The sequence below is a fragment of the Euprymna scolopes genome, chromosome 25 (genome assembly GCF_053919585.1).
Source record: "Euprymna scolopes isolate OS-2025 chromosome 25, ASM5391958v1, whole genome shotgun sequence".
Taxonomy (NCBI): domain Eukaryota; kingdom Metazoa; phylum Mollusca; class Cephalopoda; order Sepiida; family Sepiolidae; genus Euprymna; species Euprymna scolopes.
Window position 1 is genome coordinate 92,652,859 of NC_136506.1, and position 24,975 is coordinate 92,677,833.

At 35.7% G+C, this 24,975-nt stretch overlaps 1 protein-coding gene across 1 annotated transcript in view; it reads left to right on the forward strand.

Annotated features, from left to right (window-relative positions):
- Positions 1-5,966: 5,966 nt before the first annotated feature.
- The window catches only part of LOC145247511 (centromere protein I-like), a 107,068-nt gene continuing 88,059 nt past the window's right edge, over positions 5,967-24,975 (forward strand). The window contains exon 1 of the mRNA XM_080109325.1: positions 5,967-6,080. Coding sequence (XP_079965451.1) covers positions 6,008-6,080 — 73 coding nt within the window. The 5' untranslated portion in view covers positions 5,967-6,007. The remainder of the gene's footprint in view (positions 6,081-24,975) is intronic.

Sequence of the window (24,975 nt, forward strand, 5' to 3'; positions counted from 1 at the left end):
TATAAATTACCCAGGGGTTGATGTAATAATTTGAAAATTTACAAAAAAAAAACAACAAAATTCTAATTAAGTATTTATAAATTTTAAAAGAACCAGAATTGGAATCAGAATCAGGAATCGTATCAGAATCGGAAATTTAGAATGGAATTGGTAATTGTATCGGAATCAGGAAAATATTTTGGAATCGTCCCATCACTAATATATATATATATATATCTTCTTATAATATAAAGCTGAATGTGTGTGTGTGTGTGTGTGTGTGTGTGTCTGGTCACAAATAGGCTCCTATATGGTTGACTATTTTAAAAATCTGATTACATATAATGACAGAAGATGTATCGAGACACAGGAATGGGTATGTTTGATCCTGCAGAACGGTGGTTCAGTAAAATTGTGGGGTCTGCGTTCATGCCTGGTCCATAAAGTATGGAAATAAAAAATTTAAAAATTTAAGAAAACGTTTACAAATGTTTTTGATATAGATGTACATATTAATACTTTGATAAGTATGTTTTAACTTAAATAGAGATGGTATAATAAAATTGTGGGGTCTGCATTCGCGCCTGGCCTCCATAGAATGGAAATAGGCACAAACTTTAATAAAGACTTTTCATATCTATCTGCGTAAGTATACTTTGATAATTATGTTTTAGTTTGAAGAAATATGGTATAATAAAATTATGGGGTGTTCGTTTGCACCTGACCTCCATAGAATGGAAATATGTCACAAAGTTTAACAAGGTTTTTTAATATAGATCCACAGAATATTGTGATAAGTGTTTCAGTGTGAACAGGTATGGTATAATAAATTATGGGGTTTATCTATTTTATTTTTACTTTCATCATATTTTGCTTTGCTTTTGATACCCCCGAATTCAAAGCTATGTCTTTACAATCCTTCCTTTTCATAACCTATCATACTTTAACAAATCAAAGTCCATTTTCTGTAGGCTGTTTTTGAACCCAGTCAACGACGGATACTCTTGCTAGTATATATATATATATATATATATATATATATATATATATATATATATATATATATTAGGTTGGTGTAAAAAATAATGTTGTTTTCTATCAGATATATACGTCAAAAACGACATTATTTTTGCACCAACCTAATATATATATATCATGGCAATAATCAATTTGTGATTTTATCTTGAATCTTCAACCTCCAATAGAGCGTAACTTACAAATGCAGTTGTATTAAGTGCTTTATCTACGTTTTTTGTTTGTCTGTTTGTCTGTTTGTTTGTTTGTTTGTTTGTTTGTATTACGCTCTATTATAGACATAAAAAAAAAAACGAATGTAGACATATTCAAAGCAAAAGCAAAACCCTAGAAACCGACCTTTAGTCGGTAATAGAGTCAGACCGTAGCATTTTATAAATGTCCGATCATATTTTCTCTTTTCTTTTCCTTTTCATAATTTTCCATCCCTTCTTCATGTTTTTCAAACCCCCAAATCCCAACTCTGGATGTAGCACTACGTGAGAAGCATCTCCACTAGTTTGGTCATATCAAGCACGATGGTGGGTGAATAAACAGAGTTTGCATCATAGATGGTTTGTCTGGCATTCGCCGGCAATGCAAGACCAGGGCTGTAACTATCAATATACAATAAAATAATATCAAGATACAGGAAGTTCTACACAGATCTGGTGCCACCAGATCAGGCAGTCTGAAGATATTGGCTTCCTGAGACGAAATGCACCTAACATTGCTGCTTTTTGTTTTCTATTTCTTTTGCAAAACTTAATTATGTTCTGCAAAACAAAAACCAAAAACAACACCCACCGTTTCCCCCGTTTTCTTTCTTCCAATTTCCCCTTCTCTTTCTATCTCTCCCCCCCCCCACTTTCTGACTGGTTTCCTAACTTAAAATGTACCAAATATTAATACTGTAATCCTTTTCCCTCTCCCACTACAAAACTCATTCATGTTCTGCAGGGCAGTGAACAAAAACGATAAAATCCACTATAAAACAACCAAACCAAACACTACAAACTAGCGACTGAAGATACAAAGAGCTTGAAAAATAAAAAACTTCTACAAAATAACTGAATGCAACATGAAGACTATTTCCAAAATAACTGGATTTGGCATTAAATAACCTGAAAAGGGTTGATATGCCATAAAATAACCAAACCAAACCAATTCACACAGATGGGTGCGGCAAATAATATAAGAAAGAATTTTCAAATTAATTTAATTTATTTATTGTGGACTATTATCCTCATCTTTATTAGTTGTTGTTTCACGACGTTTCTGCCAACTATTCCTCTGGCCTTCATCAGGTGGTAACCGCGATGGAATAGGAACTTTGAATCTCCTAACTGCATTCTCAGCAATTACTGCCTTCCATAGTTGTTGTCGTCTCCCCTTGTTTTTGATCAAGTAAGCCTCTGGTTGGCTTTGGGTAGGATTGAAACCGCTATCTTCAGACAATTCTCACCTGGAACCGTAGAGATTCAACATCTCTATCCACTGTGCCACAGACCCAGAGGCTTACTTGGCCAAAACGTGGTGAGACGACAACAACTATGAAAGACAGTAATTACTGAGGATGCAGTTACAAGATTCGGAGTTTCTATCCCGTCGCGGTTACCACCTGATGAAGGCCAGACGAATAGTTAGCCGAAACGTCGTGAAACAACAACTAAGAAAGTTGAGGATAATAGTCCGCAATAAATAAATTAAATTAATTTGAAAATTCTTTCTTATATTATTTGCCGCACCCATCCGTGGTGATTGGTTTGGTTTGGTTATTTTACGGCATATCAACCCTTTTCAGGTTATTTAATGCCGAATCCAGTTATTTTGGAAATAGTCTTCATGTTGCATCCATTTATTTTGTTGAAAGTTTTTATTCTTCAAGCTCTTTGTATCTTCAATTGCCAGTTTGCAGTGTTTGGTTTGGTTGTTTTATGGTGGATTTTATTGTTTTTGTTCACTGCCCTGCAGAACATGAATGAGTTTTGTAGTGGGAGAGGGAAAAGGATTACAGTATTAACCCTAACCCTAACCCTAACCCTAACCCTAACCCAACCATCCTGAGTATGATATAAAGACTCAATTCAATTGGGGTATATGGAATCACTTTTTAATCATCATTACTCCCAGGTCCACTCTAACCCGGAGGAGTGCCAGTATCTGTTAGGGTCCCATCTAAAAGTTAACTAGTATCTATCGTTTATTACGTTTATAAATTTTTTTAGATGAGGATTGATTATTCAAATTACTTTGATTCTTTGGACTACTATCCTCAGCTGGAGCGTTATTTTCACAACGTTTCGGTCAATGTAACCTCCGCCCTTCTTCAGGTGTATTTTGTCGAACTCAAGAATCTTTCTGTCAAACTCGACAATCTGCCCAGAATTTTGAACGGAACTCTTTATTTAATCCACTGAGATAGTGTGCTCTTATTTCGTCAACCATGACTGGGTATAAATCTTAATTAATTTGTGATTTTATCTTGAATCTTCAACCTCCAATAGAGTGTAATTTACCAATGTAGTTTTATTAATTGCTTTATCTACTATGCTGAAAATCACACTCAAAATTAGAACAGTAGTCCAAAGAATCCAATCCGAATAATCAATCTTTATCTAAAAAAAATTTAGAAACATAAAAAAAACATTATTTATTTATTTATTTAACAGTATCCTCAGTAATATATTTGCAGACTGTTATCCTCATCTCTATGTTCGTTTTTTAGCAACGTTTCAGCCAACTTCGTCAGGTGGTTAACTATGACAGGATAGGGATGCTGAGTCTCTTAACTGTATCTTCAGTAATTACTGCCTTCCATAGTTGTCGTCATTTCATCACGTTTTGGCCAACTAATCTTCTGGACGGCTTTGGGTAGGATTGAAACAGCTATCTTCTGACAATGCTTACCTGGAACTGTAGAGATCTAATACTTCTATCAACGGTAAAAGGCAATGAAGGTTGGATTTTTGGTCTTATAAATCCTAGTTTTTCATTATTATCTGATCTTCCATCGTTGGGTTTGTACCAAACAGGATATTATTTTATTGTTGGAATTCTTTGAGATGAGTAATTTGTATGTTTTATTTATTTATTTGTGAACTGTTATCCACTGTCAATAACTTTCCCCATTCTTTATCTGTGCCAAAATCAAAATGTAGATTCCATGAACAAAGCTTCTTTCTTAGAAGTGCACGCCTGTGGAACTCTCTTTCATTTGCCTGTTTCCCACCTGACTACAACTTGGATGTCTTCAAGTCCAGCATAAACAAATTCCTGATAAACCGCTCACTTAAGTAATCCAATTCATCAAATTTCCATTACTAACGATTACTATGATATTGTCCCTCCAGGCCTTGATAAGTGGTGACCACTTATCAAGGCCAGGAGGCTAGTTGGGGATAAGGGTTATTGCGTGTACAGTAATCAATGGGACAATATCATAGCAACTTATGTCCTCGATAGTAGCCCCCTACATCAAAGAGGCACTGTGCCTTGTTTGGGGTGAAAATTGATTCAAAAAAGAAAATAAATAAAATAAAATCCGGGTTGGCATTTTTCTTTCTCAACAAAAGTTTTTTTATTACCGTTATTTTTGGCACCACTTAAAAAATAGTCTCTCGTTGCCACATGGCCATTTTAGCTTAGTCATGTTTTTCCTTTTTCCCACCACAAGCCGGGTACAGCCTGCCAATTACATCTGTGACTTCACATGTCTATTTGGTATCACAGACTAGCAGGGCTACCTGTTCTGGAATATTATAGCCTGTTTGGTGTATCACTGCGCGTGGAGTGCAACATAGTCCCTTTATCACATGTGTGTGGATGGGGAAATTACGATGTTGTAATTCTGTGCGTTCTGATATGCGTGGGTTTTGAAATGGTGATTGCTATGAAAATATCTCTGTGAAAGATTTGTTTCAGCTGTATGTAGTGGTCACTTTAGTTTCCTAGTAACATGAATATTCTTTCTATCCGGGTTCCTCAACTGTGTCAACCTTGATTTCTTTTGCTATCATTAGCTTGACTGCACATAGAGGTATCCTCAGAGTCCCCCCCCCCCCCCGACTCTTTTTATCATCACATGCTTTTAGCATCACATATTTTTAGCATTTGTCTGAATCGCATGTTCATGTAAAAATCCAATGCCAGACCGTCATGAAGAAGTATAAAATAAAGAAAAGGAAAGGGTAAGCCAAACAAACAAAGAAAAAAAAGGGGGGTAGCTTAGATCATTTTTAACTAAAGAAATCATATTTTATGAGCAACCCTTATCCTTGAGTGGCCGATCGGCCTTGATAAGTGGTGACGCCTATGTAAAAAAAAAAAAAAAAAGCAAAAGTGAACTGTCTTGCGACGCCATTAAAAAAAAGAGACCTGGGCAGATAACTCCACAATAATTCAAACTTGAGAGTTCAGTCTTGTAATACTAACGATTTCACATCAAAAGTTTAAAATCGTTTGCAAATTATTTTTTATATATAAAAATATACTTGATCAATTTACGTGATTTTTGGAATATTACATTTCTGTCCCGTGACGGGTGCATACATCATAAATATTTGTCTTCAATTTATTTATTTTTTTAAATACCTTTAATTCCAAATAAGCCCCTAATAATGTTTTATGCGTTGATCGCAAAAAAGAAGCACCAGGTATCGCACTATGACCGCGTACCCTTGCTGTTGAGATGAGAATTCTTATTTATTCTCTTCTCCCAGAATAGTAAAATTTGACACAAGGTCTTTTTTAATGTGGGGGAATATCAAGCTCCCCAAGTGATGGTTATCGTTCTCCTTTTTTCAACTCTCTCCTTCTTATGAGAGAGAGAGAGAGAGAGAGAGAGAGAGAGAGAAAGAGAGAGAGACGAGGAGAGGGGAGAAAAAAAGGGAAACTAGAAAAAATGAAAGGAGGGAGGAGGATGGTAATCGGTAGAAACGGAAGTGACGTCAGGTCACGTGAAAAGCCGGGAAGTTTGAAACAAGTTGTTTTTCGCGGATACTATGGAAGAAAAATGGCGGATATTACTATATCTTTTGAAAGCCGGGTACGCTTACTAAACAAGAATATCGAAATCGTTTGCAACGGTAAGAAAAAAACAAAAAGAAAATTAATTTTTCCATGTTAAATTGAGGCTCTTGATTTTGACTAATATCGTTGTTTATAACAATGAAAAGTCGAACTTAGTCAACTGAAGCCATTGTTTGTTGTGTGAACACGAAAGTAGTTCGCTTTTAGATTACGTATTATTAGCCTCGATTATTATTTCGCCAGTATTTTTATTTTAATTTTTTTTTTTTTTATTATACGATTTTCATTTAGCGTTCTAATAAGCAAATTAGATTTGCTGTTTTATCACATTACAACTATTTAAAATTTATTTTGGTAATGTTTTCGCCCTAAATTTGGTACTTCTGCAGAATTTGAACCGATCTGTTTAGCAAAAGTTGGTTCGGTTTAGATTCTGTAGGAGCACCTATAATCACAACATTTCGACCGATGTAACCTCCGACCTTATTCAGCTGCAGAAAACAAAAACTAATTCAATAATAATACTCGGATATTCATAGTGCGCATCTTTAAAAGATAAGAAAGGTAGTTCATACTAAAATTGGACCCATGGTGTAACGGTTGATAGCGTTGATTAACGATAACTCGAGTGACAGACTTTTCGAGGGTGATGTCTCATTTCTTAAAGGCGATAATTAACGCCTGTAGCAAATCATAATTGACTGAATGACAACAATCTGTCTCCCCCCCCCCGATTAAATATAGGGTTCAGATCGAAATCCAGTTCAGGTTCCCGAGTTCGAAAAAGATGCACATAAAGAAGGCCGATGGTTACATCGGCCGCAATGTTGTCTATATAAAAATCCAAATTGAAATAGGAGGTTGAAATAATCGAAATAACATTTGCTTATTATTTATGTTTAATGTTTAAACAGTTGACTCCTTTCCCCAAAATGAGAAATAACTTTGGATTAAAAGAAAAGTTAGGTTAAAATTCTGCAGACATACCAAATAAATAAATAAAAGTCGAAATTAAAAAAAAAACAAATTCAAAATTTTGTAACAAATCCAAAAAACAAAACAACAACAAAAAAAACCCCAAAAAACAATGAATAAAAAAGATGGGTGCTAAAATGTAGGGTAGGGAGTGATCCGCGCTATTTTTTAAATCGTATTTCCAAGTTTAATTAAAGTTTTATGATATGTTTTTTTTTTTATTATTCAATTGTAAGGTTAAAGTGCAGAATAGGTAAAAAAACACTCTCCCCTCCCCATGTTAAGAATGGCTTTTTAAATAACATTATTATTGCAGATGCAGCACGGATCACTCTCTGCATGAGTACCAAAAGATGAAACAAATAATGAGAAACAGAAAAAAAAAAAAAAAAAAAAATCGGAAATTTTCAAATTATTCACATTACAGCTATTTTTTATATATAAATTTAATTAACCAATTTCTTTTCAGAAACATATTACTCTATTAAAAAAAACAAAACAAAGCTGATTGTCTGTTGGGGTTAATTTTTGAAATCGTATCAGTAAATTTAATAAATCGAAGAGCGAATTTGTTTCATAACTATATTCTTTTTATTTATCAATTGTGAAATCCTTAATTTGCTTAAATAAACTTATTTAAAAAATCGTATATTTATTAATGAACATGATCGCTGTAAAATTCCGAACATAAACAACCACATTGACAATTAATATATATGTATATACGTAATGCCACTCTTTTGGTGTGATCGGCTAACACGTTGAACGTCTTTTTTCTCCACTCGCAGTGGCGACTGGCGCGCTGATTTTGTGAAAGTTAAAAAAAAATATACATTTAAAATAGATTTATAAGAAAAGAAAAGAAATTAAACTTTCAATAATTTAATGTGTCTTTTTTAGTATTTCCAAATAATTTTCTTTAATTTTAGACTGAATTCTTATAGCTTTTAAAGTTTGTTACTTTATTAAAATGTTCTGTGCGGACCCAGTGGACGTTCGATATTATAGTCAGTTATGTTAGATTGATCTACAGTTTAAAAAAAAATTGGTATTGACAAACAAGTTTTGTTTGGGTTGATAAAGTTTTTTTTTGTTTTTTTTTTCATTTTATTGATTATTTCTTAAATGTTTCTGAATTTAATGATATCTGGCAATTTATAAAGATTAAAGTCATGAAAGAACGCGAGAAAGAATAGTTTTATGTTCTTTTCGTTGTATATTACTAGAGGACTCATTTCGGTACTCCTGCAGTATTTTACCCACCGATTTCACGATCTTAGCCGAGCGTTGATCGACATCCGTCGGAAAACGCCGGAACATGGCGAGCGGTACGATACTCTATCAGCCAATCAGGGCGCTTCAAACGAACGCGCAGCAGACGAATAATTTTCTTTGAAATTACACACATAGCGTTTCATTTCAGTTATTTTATTGTTTCAAAGTAAAAATACACAGCCTTTCATTTAAGTTATTTAATTTAGCGATAAAAAAAAAAACAAAAAACCGGGAGCTGTTGGAAACATATTTATGCGAATTTATGTGGAGACAAAAATTTGGACACAACCCTTTTGTCTCCATAATAAATCAAATCGCGGAAGGCTACCCGGTTGGGGAAGGAGCTTCTTCTTTCCACATCCTCTGAAAACCCTTTGCTCCCTACTTTGCCTCTACAGTCAGTAGAAAATCTTCCAGTTGGAACTAAAGATAAACAGTAATTGTTGTGTCCCCCCGCCCCCTACAAACATTACTGAAAAAAAAAAAAAAAATTGTTACTGTTTAATAACGTTTTGTTAAAAACAAACAAACAAAAAGCATTGAAGTGTTTATTACTGTTGCTTACCCCGCCCCCCCCCCAAAAAAAACTATCGGAAAACAAAATGAACCAAAAAAAAAAAAAAATATTCAACAAAATAAATTTATTTTACTTTAAAAAAACTTACGGTAAGTGTTTGTGATTTATTTTATCCAAATTTTTCTGTATTAATTTTATCCATTTTTTTGTGTGTGTGTGTAATATCTTTTCCTTGTAATGTTGTTGCTATTCACATACTTTTAGCGTTCTTGCACCGTCGGCGTAGCTCCGAATTCTCGGCTTTCGTCGGCGTTAACGCCGAAAGCGTTCGTCAACGCTCGGCTAAGATCGTGAAATCGGTGGGTAAAATACTGCAGGAGTACCCTCATTTCTATTAAAAATCATTTTAAGCGAATTTGAGTTCTTCCAATACCTCTCTTTCCACATGTTTAAGAATAGCTTTCTAAAACCTCACAAGTTGGAATTATTTTAAATTATATCCTTTTTGTCCCTTCATAAATTTGTGTCATGAGATCGTCAGTCGTCGTTTAGTGATAACATTTGATTTTCTTATTTAAAAATAAAACGATATTTTTTACGACCTGCCCCAGCGTAGTATAAACATCCCAACCACCCCATGTTAAGAACAGCTTTCGGAATAAACACTCCCCCAACTTCCCCATGTTAAGAACAGCTTTCGGAATAAACATCTTATCTTATCCTTGAGTGGCCTCTGGGCCTTGATAATGTGGTGATGCCTTTGTAAAAAAAAAAAAAAAAAAAAAAAAAAAAAAACACTCCCCCCCAACCTCCCCATGTTAAGAACAGCTTTCGGAATAAACACTCCCCGAACCTCCCCATGTTAAGAACGGCTTTCGAGGTTGGAGGTGGTGGTGTTTATTCCGAAAGCTGTTCTTAACATGGCGAGGGTGGGCCCGTCGTAAAAATTTACCAATCATCGGTAAATTTTCGATTGGTTTCCATTTTCTTTTAAAACAACAACTTTCACAGGGTTTTGGGTATGCTGAAAAATTTATATTTTCCGCAAATAAGTAGTTTGCCGGATATTAAGCAATGTAATTCCTTATGTTAAAAGTGGTGGCCATTGTTATACGTGCAAAAATATGTGCGCTTACGCGTACAATAATGGCCACCATTTTTAACATAAGGAATTACATTGCTTAATATGTGGAAAACTACTTATTTGCGGAAATTTAAATGCGATATTCGTTTTCAGCATACTCGAAAACCTTCCGAAGTCGTCATTTTAAAGGAAATTATTAAGGTGGAAATCAAGTAAAAAATTTTCCCATACATCATACAAATTTTGATATTTTTTAAATTCTCTTCATCTGAAAAAATATCCTAAATATTTAGTTCAGCAAAAATCGGTTTATTTTGGTTTGTATTGTGTAGAAACACAATTAATTAAATTAATTAAAATCAGCTATTTTTCTAGACCTATCAGAGTCAATAAAAGTTGATGATTGAGAGGACATTTCCAGTTATTCCATAACTTTTGAAACAGACCTTCATGCCAAATCCTATCGATGATATATCGAGAGCTATCACCTCAGAAACGATTGAACTCCGTTGATAGATTGATTGAGATTTTCGGACTGACTTCCTCATCTTGGTTGTTATAGTCACAACGTTTCGGCCGTTTTGCCCTCCGGCCTTCATCAGGTGTTTTGTATCGAACTGGGGAACCGTTTGTTAGGAATCTCGAACCCAACCCTTTATTATTATTATTACGGGGGTACCGTGTTCGGACTCCAGCTAGGCTCTGGGGCATAGTTGATAGATTCACCGATCTGTTGCCATATCACAATCAGCACATCATCTTGAATACTGCTGCCATATCTGGGCAGGAGCTGCTAGAAACAGCCTATCCTGCCTTGACAGAGTACAAAATAGACTTCTTGGCTTAGTGGGGGATGCCCTTTTCTCTACCCTGCAACTTCTCTCCCACAGAAGAGACGTTGCGAGCCTATCCTTGTTTTATCGTTATTTCCATGGCAGGTGTTCGTCTGAACTCCAATCTCTGGTCCCCCCTCGCCAATCTTTCACGAAAAACACCCGTCTAGCTGAATCCACTGTGAAAAATTTCCCCCACTCTATATCTGTGCCTAAATCAAAACACGGATTCCATGAACAAAGCTTCTTTCTTAGAACTGCACGCCTGTGGAACTCTGTTCCGTCTGCCTGCTTCCCTCCGGACTACAACTTGGATGTCTTCAAGTCCAATGTTAACAAATTCCTAATGAACCGTCCCCTTAATTAAACACTCCATCAAATCTCCACACTAATGTAATGTACTTGCAATAACCCTTATCCCTGAGTGGTTTCCGGGCCTTGATAAGTGGTGATCACTGTGTAAAAAAAAAAAAAAAAAAAAAATCATCTTGTCGCTTTGTGCTTTTGCCAAGGTGGTTGACAGCTTCTTGATTTGGATTTGTTAGGAATAGATTGTAGGGAATATTTTAATGAATAAATCATGGGAGAAAAATGTAAACAAATATTACGTGCATTTTTGAATTTTTGAGATGAGGATTGATTATTCGTATTATTTTGGATTCTTCGTACTACAGTTCTCATCTTGAGTTTTATTTTTACAACGTTTCGGTTGATATAACCTCTGATCTTCTTCAGGTGTACCTTGCTGAACTTGGGAATCTGCACAGAATTTTGAACATGCAAAATACAATTGCTAATTACTTAGAGCTTCTACCCAGTTATGGCTGACAGAACGAGGACATGCTACCCCTTTGGATTAAATAAAGGGATCTGTTCAAAAGTCTATGCAAATTCCCCAAGTTTGTCCAGGAAGATTTTCGAGTTTGTCCAGGAAGATTTTCGAGTTTGTCAAGGTATATCTGAAGAAGGTCGGCGGTTACATCAACCGAAACGTTGTGAAAATAACACTTAAGACAAGAACAGTAGTCCGAATAATCCAAATGTTATGTAATAGTAAAACTAATTATTACTTCTCCTCACTGACTTTTTTTTTTCTTTCCTCTTTACCCTAGAATTCTTTTCTAATACCACACTAATATTAATTACTTACCCCCCCCCCCCCATGTGCTCCCCACAAAGAGTGATTTCTTTAATATTATTGATAACAATATGCCTTAATCATGTCGACATGTCAGTTCACTGAAGTTAAGCATCATTGAACCTAGTCAGTACTAAAATGGGTGACCGTTTGGGAAAATCAGGTGATATACGTGCTTTCCTCTTATCTTGGCATTGTTTCTAGTCATACTGGACTTCTTGCCACTGGAATCAGGCAACGCTGACTTAGGAGAAATGTGGTTATGGACTGCACAATCTTTGCTTCACAATTTTTTTACACCAGCGCATGCAACTTGCTATGGTTTGGACAACTCAACAGAAACAGCACATAGATTTTGATTTCTTCACAAAACCAACGTCTTCAGATAGTGGTTACACTAATGTTAGTGAATCTTAGAATTCTATGTCTTCTGAGAAACGTTCTATAGAAAACTGCACAAGAATCCAGTTTCACTTCTTTTAATTGCAGACAAATTGTAAAATTTGAACAAATCGTAAGATTCATTTTTGCGTTCCTTGCACGATTTCTATGTCTTTAGGAATCTAGTATAACGTCATGTGTACACCGGTAGATGCGCACTTGGTTGTTAGCTGAATTTCTTTTGGTAAGCAAAGGTGATTTTTTTTTTTTTTCCTGCACTATCCTTTTCTACGGATGTGAAACCTGGCCCCTGTGCGTTGTTGACATTCATAGGCTGGAAGTCTTTGACCGGTTGCATCTTCAGCACATTCTCAGGATTTGTACCTCCCAAATACAATAATCCATGCACGATGTAAACTTCCTGGACTTGATGAAGTACTTCTTGTGAAGAGATTCCGATGGTTTGGACCCTTACTTTGTTATTCACCAACAGACCTGATTCACAAGACAATAGCACCAACACCGCTACCAGGACGGTGCAAATAGGAATGGTGGTCAGCTGAGGATGTAACTTCCAATGGTTAAAGCTTACTTGGAATCTATAGATAACGCTCATGCCTTATGTATGCGCCAATGAAATCACGAATGGCTGAAGTATGCTTAGGAGTCAGCAGCAGACAGATCTGGATAAATTGACTTGTGAAGCAGAGAATTCACTTGAAGTCGGCTCAGTTCACCTCAGCTGATGATCAGGTGAATGCCGTGAAAAGTAAAATCGTCTCTCGATATCTTTTGTATATTGATCATTTCTGTTGTTATGAATTCACCACGTTGATGCCAAAGATCACGGCCAAACCAGTAAAGACATATCATGGAAGACGCTTTCCGAAGAAAGAAGATACTGCATTTGAGTTCGCTGGCAACAGCAGTTTGTCTGAAATTCTTTAGTCCGTGTGCGGTGTGGAATTTCTTCTCTTCAGAAGGCTATGTTTCTTGCAAGACAGGTTCGTTGGTTTTCTAACACACTTCGCTATCAACAAAGCAAATTTTACATAAAAAAAACATCAGTTCGGTTCCATTCAGGGATAGCATAATCATGTTGACACAATTTTTCATTAGATCACTAAAGTTAAGCAATGTACAGACTGGTTAGTATCGGATGGGTGACCATTTGGGAATACCAGGCGCTGTATGTAGGAGGGCATTGACATCTTCCTCCAAGAGCTGCAAAAATCTAATGTTATCATCTCCCCTAACAGAAATATACATGCGACTGTGGACCGCTTGTGGATTTGATATTCCCATGAAACTTCCTTCTACAGAGGAAGTCAATTCAACCCACTTAGTGTGACTCTTGCTTTGGTACAGTATGATTATGTATTCACCCACCTTTTACAAGGGGTATCTGCTGTCTTTCGAGACTGAACAGAAGCCAAGAATTATTTACATTCCTAATATGGTAAACTTTTTTTATTTCTTCCTTTCTTACTTTATCTTTCGTTTCCTGTTTTTCTCTTGTCCTCATCCTGCCTTGCATTTCTGTAACCTTTACTTGCTTGGATTACAAGTTAAATGCGATCCCCAACTATGGGATCACAAATGTAACATTGGCTAGTCTCGGAGCCTTTTAAATATGTTCAGGCATTCACTGGATACTACGCATGTACTGTTAGATTTTGCTCAGAGGTGCGCAAAAATGTGCAGACCCCAAGTCTGTGTGGCAACGCAATTTCCAGAGGTACTAAAACGGTACTTTTGCTCCCTGGTACGTCTCTGAAGTTGGTTGTCTGATCGCTGGTTCTGATAGTGCTTTCTTCTCTTACGGAAGGTCACCATTCGTTTGAAAACCCTTGTCGTTGGAAAAATCCGGTTTGTTGATGTCTGTGGAAAACTGAATCACATTTAAAGCATAAAAAAGCCCCCAAAAATGATTAACAAGTCATTGATAATTGTTTTCTTGTAAAAATAACTAATGATGGGGGGGGGGGGGCATTGCCCGGTCATAAAATACGCTTAAATATGATATTTTAATTTGTCCAGATTTCGTATATATTATTATAGTCGTGATTTCAAAAGTAAAAAAATAAAAAGTATTTAAGTGCTATCAGTTAGAATCGAAACCGAAATCAAAACTGTTGCCTTAAAAGCTGATGACTGTACCAACATAACACGCATATTAACTGATTAAAAATAAACTAAGATGAATGTACAAAATGTATAACGATTTTTTTTCAATTTTTACCCATTTTTGATCCCTTAAAAACTTTTAACTGGCTAAAGACCCATAAAAATAACAGTCCATATAAAAAAATCCAATCATTTGAGGCCCCTAGCGCCGCTCTGCGGCTTTTCGTTTCGGAAGAGATAGTTTGAAAATATAGGAGTCAGACAGACGTATATAGCAGTTTTTATATTATACTAGCGGGAGTACCCGGCGTTGCCTGGGTGTTTGTAGGTGTGTGTGGCGTTAAATAAAAAAGAACCCAGGGGAGGGGATAGGATCGAACCCGAAGCCCTGAGGCGAAGTTTGAAAATAAAATTGGCCAGCCAGAATGAGTTAGTGAAAGATGTTTGAATTTATTTAAGTAAGAACGAAATTGACAGGTGGATGCCCGGAAGTCATAGAGCGTGATGACGACGACTACGTAGGTTTGTTTGTTATAAGCGAAGTAAAAAAAGAAACAATGTCAACACTTAAACCGGAAAAAACATAAAAAAAACTAATGTAAAGCAAACGAACGATGAAAACAGAAAAGCGAACACGTGAAAAATGGCTTAAATAAGCCTGTTTCGATATTAAAATTTTAAAAATCGGTGGGTACCAGGGTGTTTTTGGGTGTGTGTGGTTGGGGGTGGATAAGCGAAGTAAAAAAAAAAAAACAGAAAAACGAACGTTATGTGAAAAATGGCTTAAATAACACTGGTTCAATATTTAAATTTAAAAAATCGAAAAAAAAAAGACATCTCACACCACATTCAGATAATGAACCAACGCGTTAATCAACTGAGCTAACGCGACGTACATGAAATTTATTCAGTTTTTCAACTATTTAAAGTAAATCAGGTCATGACGTCATCTGATGCATGCGTAGAACCGCTCGCCTGTCACCAGAAGACAGTTTTTGTTGACCCCCCCCCCCCGTCGAAAATTGTCGATTTCGGGGTGAAAAAATGAACGATTTTTCGATATTTTTTGAGCGAAGGATGAAGCTTCAATATGATGCCGAGTTTGTGAACTTTTGTCGTGTCTGTCGAAAGTTTTTAGCAGACACAGAAACATACCCACATACATACATACATACATTTTCGCTTTTATATATATACTAGCGAGGGGTACCCGGTGTTGCCCGGGTGTTTTTTGGGCTATGTGAAAAAACCCCGGAAATGTGAAAAAAAAAACAGGTTCTCGTGAAAAAAAAAACGAAGCCTTCACGACGCGCAGATGGAAAATAGTAAAGTGTTAAAAAAAAAACAGGTACGCGTTTTTGATTGACGTGACGGCAATAGGTATTCAGCAGTAAGCATTTTGTGCGGGACAGTTTTGAATGAGGTCAATAAATCGGTTTGTTTGTTTTTAAAAACCCCACTCCCTGTTTATTAGGAAGAGCGAAATGAAAGCTACAGTCTGATATGACGAAGTCGACATTGAACAAACGTTACTTAGCTCTCTTGAGAAAACTGGCTTTATTTGCTTACTTAGCTCTCTTGAGAAAACTGGATTTGCTTACTTAGCTCTCTTGAGAAAACTGGATTTATTGCTTACTTAGCTCTCTTGAGAAAACTGGATTTATTTGCTTCCCCACTGAGCAAATTAGGCACAAGGCCGTTTTTTAATGTGGAGAGGGGAGGAAAGGGGGGAACCAGCTCCCGAGAGGTGGGAAATGGGAGCTGGAGCTGGATAAGTAACTGTTGGTATGAAGGGTTGCCCCTCCAGTGACCAAGGTCAGATATGTGGGGTTACCCCCACATATGGTCTTTGCTAGTCATAGCTTGCAGCATCTGTCGGAACAGATACTACACTTTGATCTTGTCCCCCGTGCCGCCGAAGCGGTGGGGGGGGCCTGTGACTGGCTTTCGGCCTGTGATTAGAGTCGAGTTTCGCTTTTTTTATACCGGAAACCGAATGTAATGCGTGCCGATGCGGGAAATGTCGAATAATTAACATTTGAAAGTCAATAAAATTAAATAGACAGGCGAGCTCCGTGGGTAACTCTGAGATATTACAATTTATAGATGATATAAAAAGTTTTAAGAAGTTGTGAAGCGAGCAAGTGCTTCTATGAAAGAAGCCTTTTGTGGGCATTGAGGAAAAGCATACATACATACATACATTTTCGCTTTTATATATACAGATATAGATTATTTGGTTAAATATTAAAATAGTATGTAGATACCTATATAGTTTGTATACAAAGAAAGTTAGCACAAATAGCTTATAATTATGATTTAAGAAATACGTTTTAGTTGGCTAAAATTTGTTTACAATTTAAAACTTTTTTTTTTTCTAAGTTCGTCTGGGTGTAGTTAGTGATTTCTGATGACATGAATTCCTTTTGGCAGTGATGAAGAAACTCTGATTATCTAAAAACTTTTTTTTTTTTTTTATTGATCCATTAATCGCTCCCCTCTCTCATTAAGACTAATATATCTAATTTAGTAACTTCCCTTTTTTTCTCTCTGTCTCTCCTCTCCGAAGCAGAAAGAGTGATAAACCAATTTCCTTGTACTTTCTCATCTGGGCAGGAGCTGCTCAGAGCACCCTATCCTGCCTTAACTTTATAACCTAGTAGGCAATGCCCTTTTCTCTTCTCTGCGACCTCTTTCCCATAGAAGAGACGTAAGCCTGTCTCTGCTCTGTCATTATTTTTATGGCAAGTGTTCGACTGAGTTCCAATCTATGCCAATCTTTCATAAAAAACACTCTTCTAGCCAAAAACACTACCAATAAATTCCCCACTCTCTAACAGTGCTTAAACCTAAACTTGGATTCCAGCCACAAAGTTTCTTTCCTAGAACTGCCCGTCTGTGGAACTCTGCTCTGCTGGTCTGCTTTCCAACTGACTAGTCTTCAACTCCAATGTAAACAAGTTCTTATTGAATTGTCCTCGCAAATAATCTGATTATACCAAATTTCTACCACAAACGATTACTACACTACTATTCCAATGACTACAATGCCCACATTAACCATTATCCTCGAGTGGCCTCTGGGCTTTGGTAACCCCTTTGTAAACTATAGAAAAACTCTCTTCTCCATCTTTTCTTTATCTTAATAACTTCCCCCCCCCCCGGACTGATAATTTCACTGTTAGAATATGTCAGTAATTCATCAGTAACACTTTAGTTGACCTTTGTGACCTTCCTGCTTTTTTTTTTGTTAGCAGCTGGTCTTTTCAGGTCAGCACTGGAAAAATTCATGAGAATCCACCTCGGATCCACGATATTGCCACATTTTTAGAAAATAACAAATCTATGTAAATAAAGCAGTAGATGTATGCATGTGTGTGTGTGTGTGTCTGTTTCTGTGTAAATATTTAACCGAGAAACTCAAATTACTGGTCATATAACACTGAAATTAACAGGGAATAGTAATAATACACCAACGATGATTTACATGTTTGGATGGATAACGTGTACAGAAGTTGGTAAATTGAAATGCAAAATGTTAATTTTCAATCTGCCGACATTTTTATTAGTCTGCACTAGTGATGGGACAATTCCAATATTTTTCCTGATACAATTCCAATTTCCAATTCTGATTCTTTATAAATCTCTAAATATTTAATTAAAGAATTATTTTTTCCCCGATTACTGTAAAAACACGTTAAATTGTGCAGATATTTTCTCAAATATAAAAACAAATTTTAGAGGATGATCTATAAATTTTTAGTTTTACTCGTTTTTACATTACTACCAACAGTGTTTTTTAAAAAAAAATCAACTAATAAAAGACAATTAAAAGAATCGTTTTTGGCATCAGAAAATTTTTTTTTTCTGATACTGATTTCGATGTCCCCAAAAGTTTTGATTTTTCCGATTTATTATTCCAACACTAGTTTGCACATGCGTAAACTAATTATAGTTAAAAGTAGTTTAATTTTATTCTTAACTATCTGGTCAAACAGTAGCAAATGTGGTTGGAACGCTAACTGTATTGGTTTTGATTCTAACTGATGGCACCCAAGATATATATATTTTTTTTTTTTTAAATCTTGAAATCAGTACTATATATTAGGTACAATATAATATATAATATTCAATAGAGAATTGGCTCTGTAATAATAAATACAAAATCTGGATGAATTAAAATGTATTCAGCATATTTTATGATCTCAAAGTTGGATGTCCGTTGCTAGTAAACAATAAAGACTTTATGCATACATGCAGGTGTTTATGTGTGTTAGTCTTTTCATTCTCTTTATCATTGCTTTTTTTCTTCACTGCGTTTCATGAGTGGCCGTTTCGTCTGCTCTATTTTACTGAGATGAATAAAAATTTTGATGCATGTGTTACGACCCGAAATGTCTAGGGGTAAAAGTCGTGACACAAAATATAAAAAAAATCATTTAAAAGAAATTAGTTTTCCCGGGTTTTTAGATACGGGAGGGATATATCCATTTTCTCGAAAGACATTTATAAACACAAGACGGGAAAAACACATCCAAGTAACAATACCGAGGCCAATGGAAAAATTAACACAATTTTATTTACATATATAAAAATATATTGTAACGAAAGTAAAAGAGAATGTGTAACTGGATGAACAAACAAACTTGAAATAGATTCGAGAGAGAATTTCCGCGCAAAAGAAATAAACAGTTCACATCCTGTCGTCTGCTTTTAACTCCAAAATGGAAGGATATCCTTTTTGTGTTTTTGTTTTTGTAGTTGTTTTCATATATGAGAGAGAGATATAGAGAGAGAAAAATAAACAATCGACTCACTCAGCGCCGGGTTTTAAATATTTCTGTCGCATTCCTTTCTTTTGAAACAATTTCATTCCTTCGTCCATTGGATACATCGTCCTTCCTCATTATCGCCTTTTTTCGTTTTCTCTGTCGTCAAAATATATCGTTCATTTCTTCGCCGTTGTCAGCACCACAAACGTCGTCACCATCGCCAACAATGTTGCTTCCCTGACCCTCCTCCTTGGCTGCTATATCGTAACTGTCTCGCCACCCTGCGCCGCTCCTTTCCCTCTCTCTCTTTGGCGCCCCTCTCTCACTGTATGTACCTGCATCTCTCTCGCGTCACTCACTCAATAATACGCGAGGTGGATGCCTGCAGCTTTCCCTCTCTCTAGTTTCATATCTTCTCTCTCCCCCTCTCTCTTTCTTTACAGTTTATAGGCGTCCCCTCGCTGTATTTTCGTATGTTCTCTCTCTCTCTTTTTCTTTTTCCAGATGTTTACAAATTCACTGAGAGCAGACGACAATATAAAACGCGATAAAACAGAATTTTCTCTCTCGACTTTTTTTTTTTTATAATATTAAAAGTAATTATTGTCTCAAATTATATATTTTTTTCACATATTTGTAACACATGAAAGACACAAAGAGATGTCTGCGGAGTTTTCTTCAAGGTTTTATCGGAGAGAATAGACTTGAGAGAGAGAAAGTTAGATGAAACTTTCAGGTAATGAATGCATAAATTCAATCATCATAACAATGCAATTTGCAATCTTCTCTGGTCCATTCGAGTGGAATAAAAATAGGAGTCATTACTTTAGAAATGCACCTTGCAACTGCATGTAGTTATACATGCTCTTTCTATTCTTTTCATCGTCGCTGCATTCCATAATTGCTGTTTCATCTAGTGATTGTCAATCCCTTCGTCTTTAACTTGGACGAAAAGATTTTCATGTATGAAGACACAAGGAGATGTTCACCGAGTTTTCTTCAAGGTTTTATTTGGAGAGAATTTACTTATGGAGTGAGAGACTAATGTTAGCTTCTTAAACTTAACTTTCTAACTTAGTAAAATGATTGAAGCAGGCAGACAGAGAGAGCGTAGTGACATTTGCCTTAGATTATTTTACACTAGCGGGGGTACCCGGCGTTGCCCGAGTGTTTGTTTCCGGGACGGGGGGGGGGGGAGTTTTAAAAAATGTTATGGTAGGTAAGTAGGAAGGATCAAACCCGGAGTCATGAGTAAAAGTAGGAAAATAAAGTGTGAAAAAAAAAAAACAAAAAAAACATCTGCAACGTTAACAGTTCGGCCACCAAGAAAAGTCCATTCCAGTTGTTTAGGAAAAAAACAAAAAAAAACGACTATGGTAGGTCAGCGCGAACGTGAAAATATAATGTGAATTGTCCAGCACGCTAACCACTATGCCACAGAGCACTGCAGCTTAGTTTAGTGATTTTAAATAACTTCACATGAAAGAACTATGAAGCCAAACCGGTGTTCTCTTCTCAACTGTTCCTTGTGAACGATCCCCAAACGGTGTTAAGTGGTGGCAGGAGGAGGAGGAATTTATTAGAGAGAAAATATTTTACCACTTCCATTGATCTTAACCGATTTTGGCCGTGACTTCTCAGCAGAAAAAGTATAGAAATCTAAGATTATCGAGGAATTTGAGAAATAATAAGCCTATAACACACCTCAGATATTGTTCTGCCGTTTGTGCATATTATATTTGCATGAAATATCTTGATTTTTAATCCTATTAATGTCAAAATCAGACGGGAAAAAATGAGTTCATTTTATTTATATAGAGATAAATGGCCATGTCTCATTCGCATGGCTTACTAGAAAGAACCAATTTGAAAACCTTCGTTTTCTTTTGCTCAGAAAATGTGACATCATTCGTCATCTATTTTTTCAATGACGTTTGATCTTTGCCTCCAAACCTACATTTGCGTGTCTCTAGAAATGATTCTGTCTGCAGATTAAGGTCATCCTGACATACACTAAATGTGACTCTAATTAAAATTCACGCTAACTTAATCACTACTGACGTAACGTCCCTAATAGATAACATAACATAAAATAAAATACGCATCAGGTGCGCTTGAAAGCCAAATCACAACGTAATATTAAGGAAAATAAACAAATATTTTACTTGCTTGAAATTTATAACATAAATATATTTCAGAGCTAAACTCCATCCTCAGTATGTTTTCTTTTTTTTTTCTCTCTTCTTTCTTGTCATGTTGTAAAGTTAGAGAAAGAAAAGTCTGTTTGTCAAGATACGCGCATTGTTTTCAGCGGTTGTATTTTGAAATATTAGAACTGTGCGTTGGCAACACGAGATTAAGGTCAAGGGTGTGAGTTCATTATAGAAACGTCACACCCTTGACGAACATTATAACAGTTTATGAAATATATTAATTACTACTAATATTACTATGTTTTGCTTGCTGTTTCTTTCTGTCTATATAGAAAGAGAGGAAGGGAAGAGGAGAGTGAAAAGAAGAGGTAACAGATGGAAAGTGATTATCTTTTACTGTTAAATAAGGAGATAGAGACAGTGTGATCAAATGGGGAAGGATGTGAATGTGTGTTTACTACACAGACTGTTGATTATCCACTTGTGGTTTTCGTTTAAATTAGGTGTTCGATCCTAACGCTGACCTTAGTGTCGATTATTTGATCTCTGACCCTGTTGTTATTCTTGAATATGATTCATCCGTTCATTTTCGTATGAATCAGATGACTATTGCTGGCATTTGTGTTTCCGATATCTTTGTAGTTAGAAAGGATAACTCCCTGGTACTAGGGGGCAGGTAACCCTCATGTACAATTTCAGCACAGAACTAGATAACTCTACAACCCTGAGAGAGAGTGAAAGTGATGAACTGAAGCATAGTATGAGATGGGTCAGTTAGTGAGTTCATTGCAAATTACAATTTATTAAAGCAATTAAAATAGTTTTCTTCAAACTAAGGAATGTTTTAACATGTATTTTGTTTGATTAAAATATAGAGAAAATGGCCATAGAAAAATATTAGTGTTGGGATCTGCACAGAATTTCAAATGGTAGTCTTTATTTAATCCACAACAGCGGCTTGCTTTCATTCTGTCAACCATGAGGGTGTAGGAGTCTTTTAAGTAATTTGTAATTTTTAGTTTTGCCTGTATTGAGGATTGAACCTTCAGAAGCATCATGAAACTGTTATGTCCTGGGAATGGCAACTAGCTCCCTGGGCTTTAGACACAATCAAAATGATGAGCACATTCACTTACATCAAAGGGTCAACATGGTGTCTTTACGGGTAGCATTTTCATCATCATTAATGATAGGAACCACTTTGCTGGAATTGAACTTTGTATAAAAATAAGTAAACCAACCCATTTTTTTTTTTTTTTTTTTATAAAAAAATAAAGAATTATTTAACATTTAAGGAGTATTTTAAACTAAGACCCATTGAGACCTGATGCATGCAGACTTCAACTGCTAACATCTACTGTGGACGGAATCCAACCTTCAACTGTTCACTATAATTCTTCTCTTTAAAAGAGAGTGATAAAGAGAGAAGAATGAAAGAAAGGAGAGAGAGAGAGAGAGAGAGAGAGAGAGAGAGAGAGAGAGAGAGAGAGAGAGAGAGAGAGAGAGAGAGAGAGAGAAAATGAAAACATGCACACATTAAAAAAAGAAAAAACGAACTAAAATTTGTCATTCTTTAAATTTCTGGTGACAGCAACCAAGTTTGATATTTGTCACTGTACACCCGGTTACATAAACAACTGTCAAACTAAGCCAAGCTGATATGTGCTGACATTTTGAAATGCCTACCTCTGCCTATATCTGCGTATCTCCCATGAGTGCAGGACCAGTTTGCTACAACAAAATTGAAAATTAAATTGCTGTAATCTTCTATTTTAAACACACAAAAAATATTTTTTTGTGAATATATGCCTCTGAACTCCTTATTTTGCCGTTTATGTGATTTTCGGAATGTAACATCTTCATTCTGAGAAGAGTATATACATCATAAAGATTTTTCTTTATTTTATCTATTTTTTAAATGAGTGTAATTCTAAATATGCACCGAATTTTATGATTTATGTTGTTTTATGTTGTGTTTTATGTTGAAGGTATATGTTGTGTTTTATGTTGAAGGTATATGTTGTGTTTTATGTTGTTGTTTTCTTTTGTGTTTTATGTTGAAGGTATAAAAAAATCAAATTTCGTTGGATGTTTTTTAAACAACCTTTGTTAAAAGTAAAGTATTTTGTTCTATTAAACTTTTTATTGTTTAAATAATTTGATTTTGCTCATTTGATTAAAAGAATTAATAAAGCCTGAAAAGACATTTTTCACTCAGTAATTTGAATTTGGAAGATTTTGTCTGCAAATACAAAAAACAATTGTCAAACGATAATTATTTTTATTATTTTTATTCCACACCTGGAAAAATCACTCGCAAATTCAACTGTACCAATCGCAACGTAAAGCCCTGTGGTTGACTTGTCCTTCAAGCCATCTAAATATTGCATTCAAAGTGCTAACAAAGTAAGGAGCATTCTATTTCTCATGCTAACTCCGGCCCTGTCGGTGGGCCATTAGAATACGCCGACTGCCCCCCTGCAGAGGGTAAAAGTCCTGGATATGACCTTAAACTATATCCAGTGGTGAGGCCCCAGCTTGTGGGCTTTGGGGAGTGTGGAGCCACCCTTTAATTACCATTGCTCCCAGGTCCACTCTGACCCGGAGTGGTAGTACCTGTTAGGGTCCCAACTATGGGTTAAATAGAAACCGACGTGAAAACAACAAATATATTCTATTAAAAAAAATTTTCATCAAAATCTTTGGATTCGGCATTAAATAACCTGGAAAGGGTTGATATGCCGTAAAACAAAAACAACCAACCAACAACCATGCTAACTCCTGAAATATTCCTCTGTTTTATGTCTCCCTCGTCAGACCACTTCTCTGTATCTTACGTGTGATCTGCCCTATGAAAGACGACTCAAAAAGCTTAACCATTTCTTCCTTGAGTGCCAACGATTATGCAGTGATCTCATTTTGGTTTACAATTTTCTCAATGGACAATATGATATACCTAATCCTGCACCAGAAAGAGGTTTATATGGACACTTCAAGAAACTATTTCACAAACGATTTTGATTGAAACAAAGGAGGATCATTTTCTCAATCGGAATCTCTGGAACTTGGGATAGATTTCAAAATGAGTTAATAAATGCAACAACATAACAATTCAATCTGAATTTGGACAACCGTTGCACTAATGTACCATATTCTGTGTAAATTTCTATCGCCATTTTCCTACATGACATTTGGAACATGATTGTTTTATTTATTTATTTATTTTTTTTTTTTGCCAAATAAATTGAATTGGAATGAATTAAAGAGGCAATACACTATTTTTATTATTAGGATTATTCATGATTTTTTAGTGTATTCTTACAATGTTTTGGGCTGATATAACCTCCGATCTTCTTTGAGCATATCTTATCGAACTCTGAAATCTTTCTGTCTGTTGAGTGCTGATGATTTTGGCCTGCAAGCTTCTTTATGGGCATTATGATATAGCTCGGTATCTATTATTTATTATCAGAAACGAGTCTAGTTGGTTGGTTGGTTGGTTGTTTTTGTTTTACGGCATATCAACCTTTTTCAGGTTATTTAATGCCGAATCTAGTTATTTTGAGGAACGATTTTTAATGGAGTATATTTTTTTTAAGTCAGATTCTATTTAACCCATAGTTGGGACCCTAACAGGTACTACCATTCCGGGTTAGAGTGGACCTGGGAGCAATGGCAATTAAAGGGTGGCTCCAC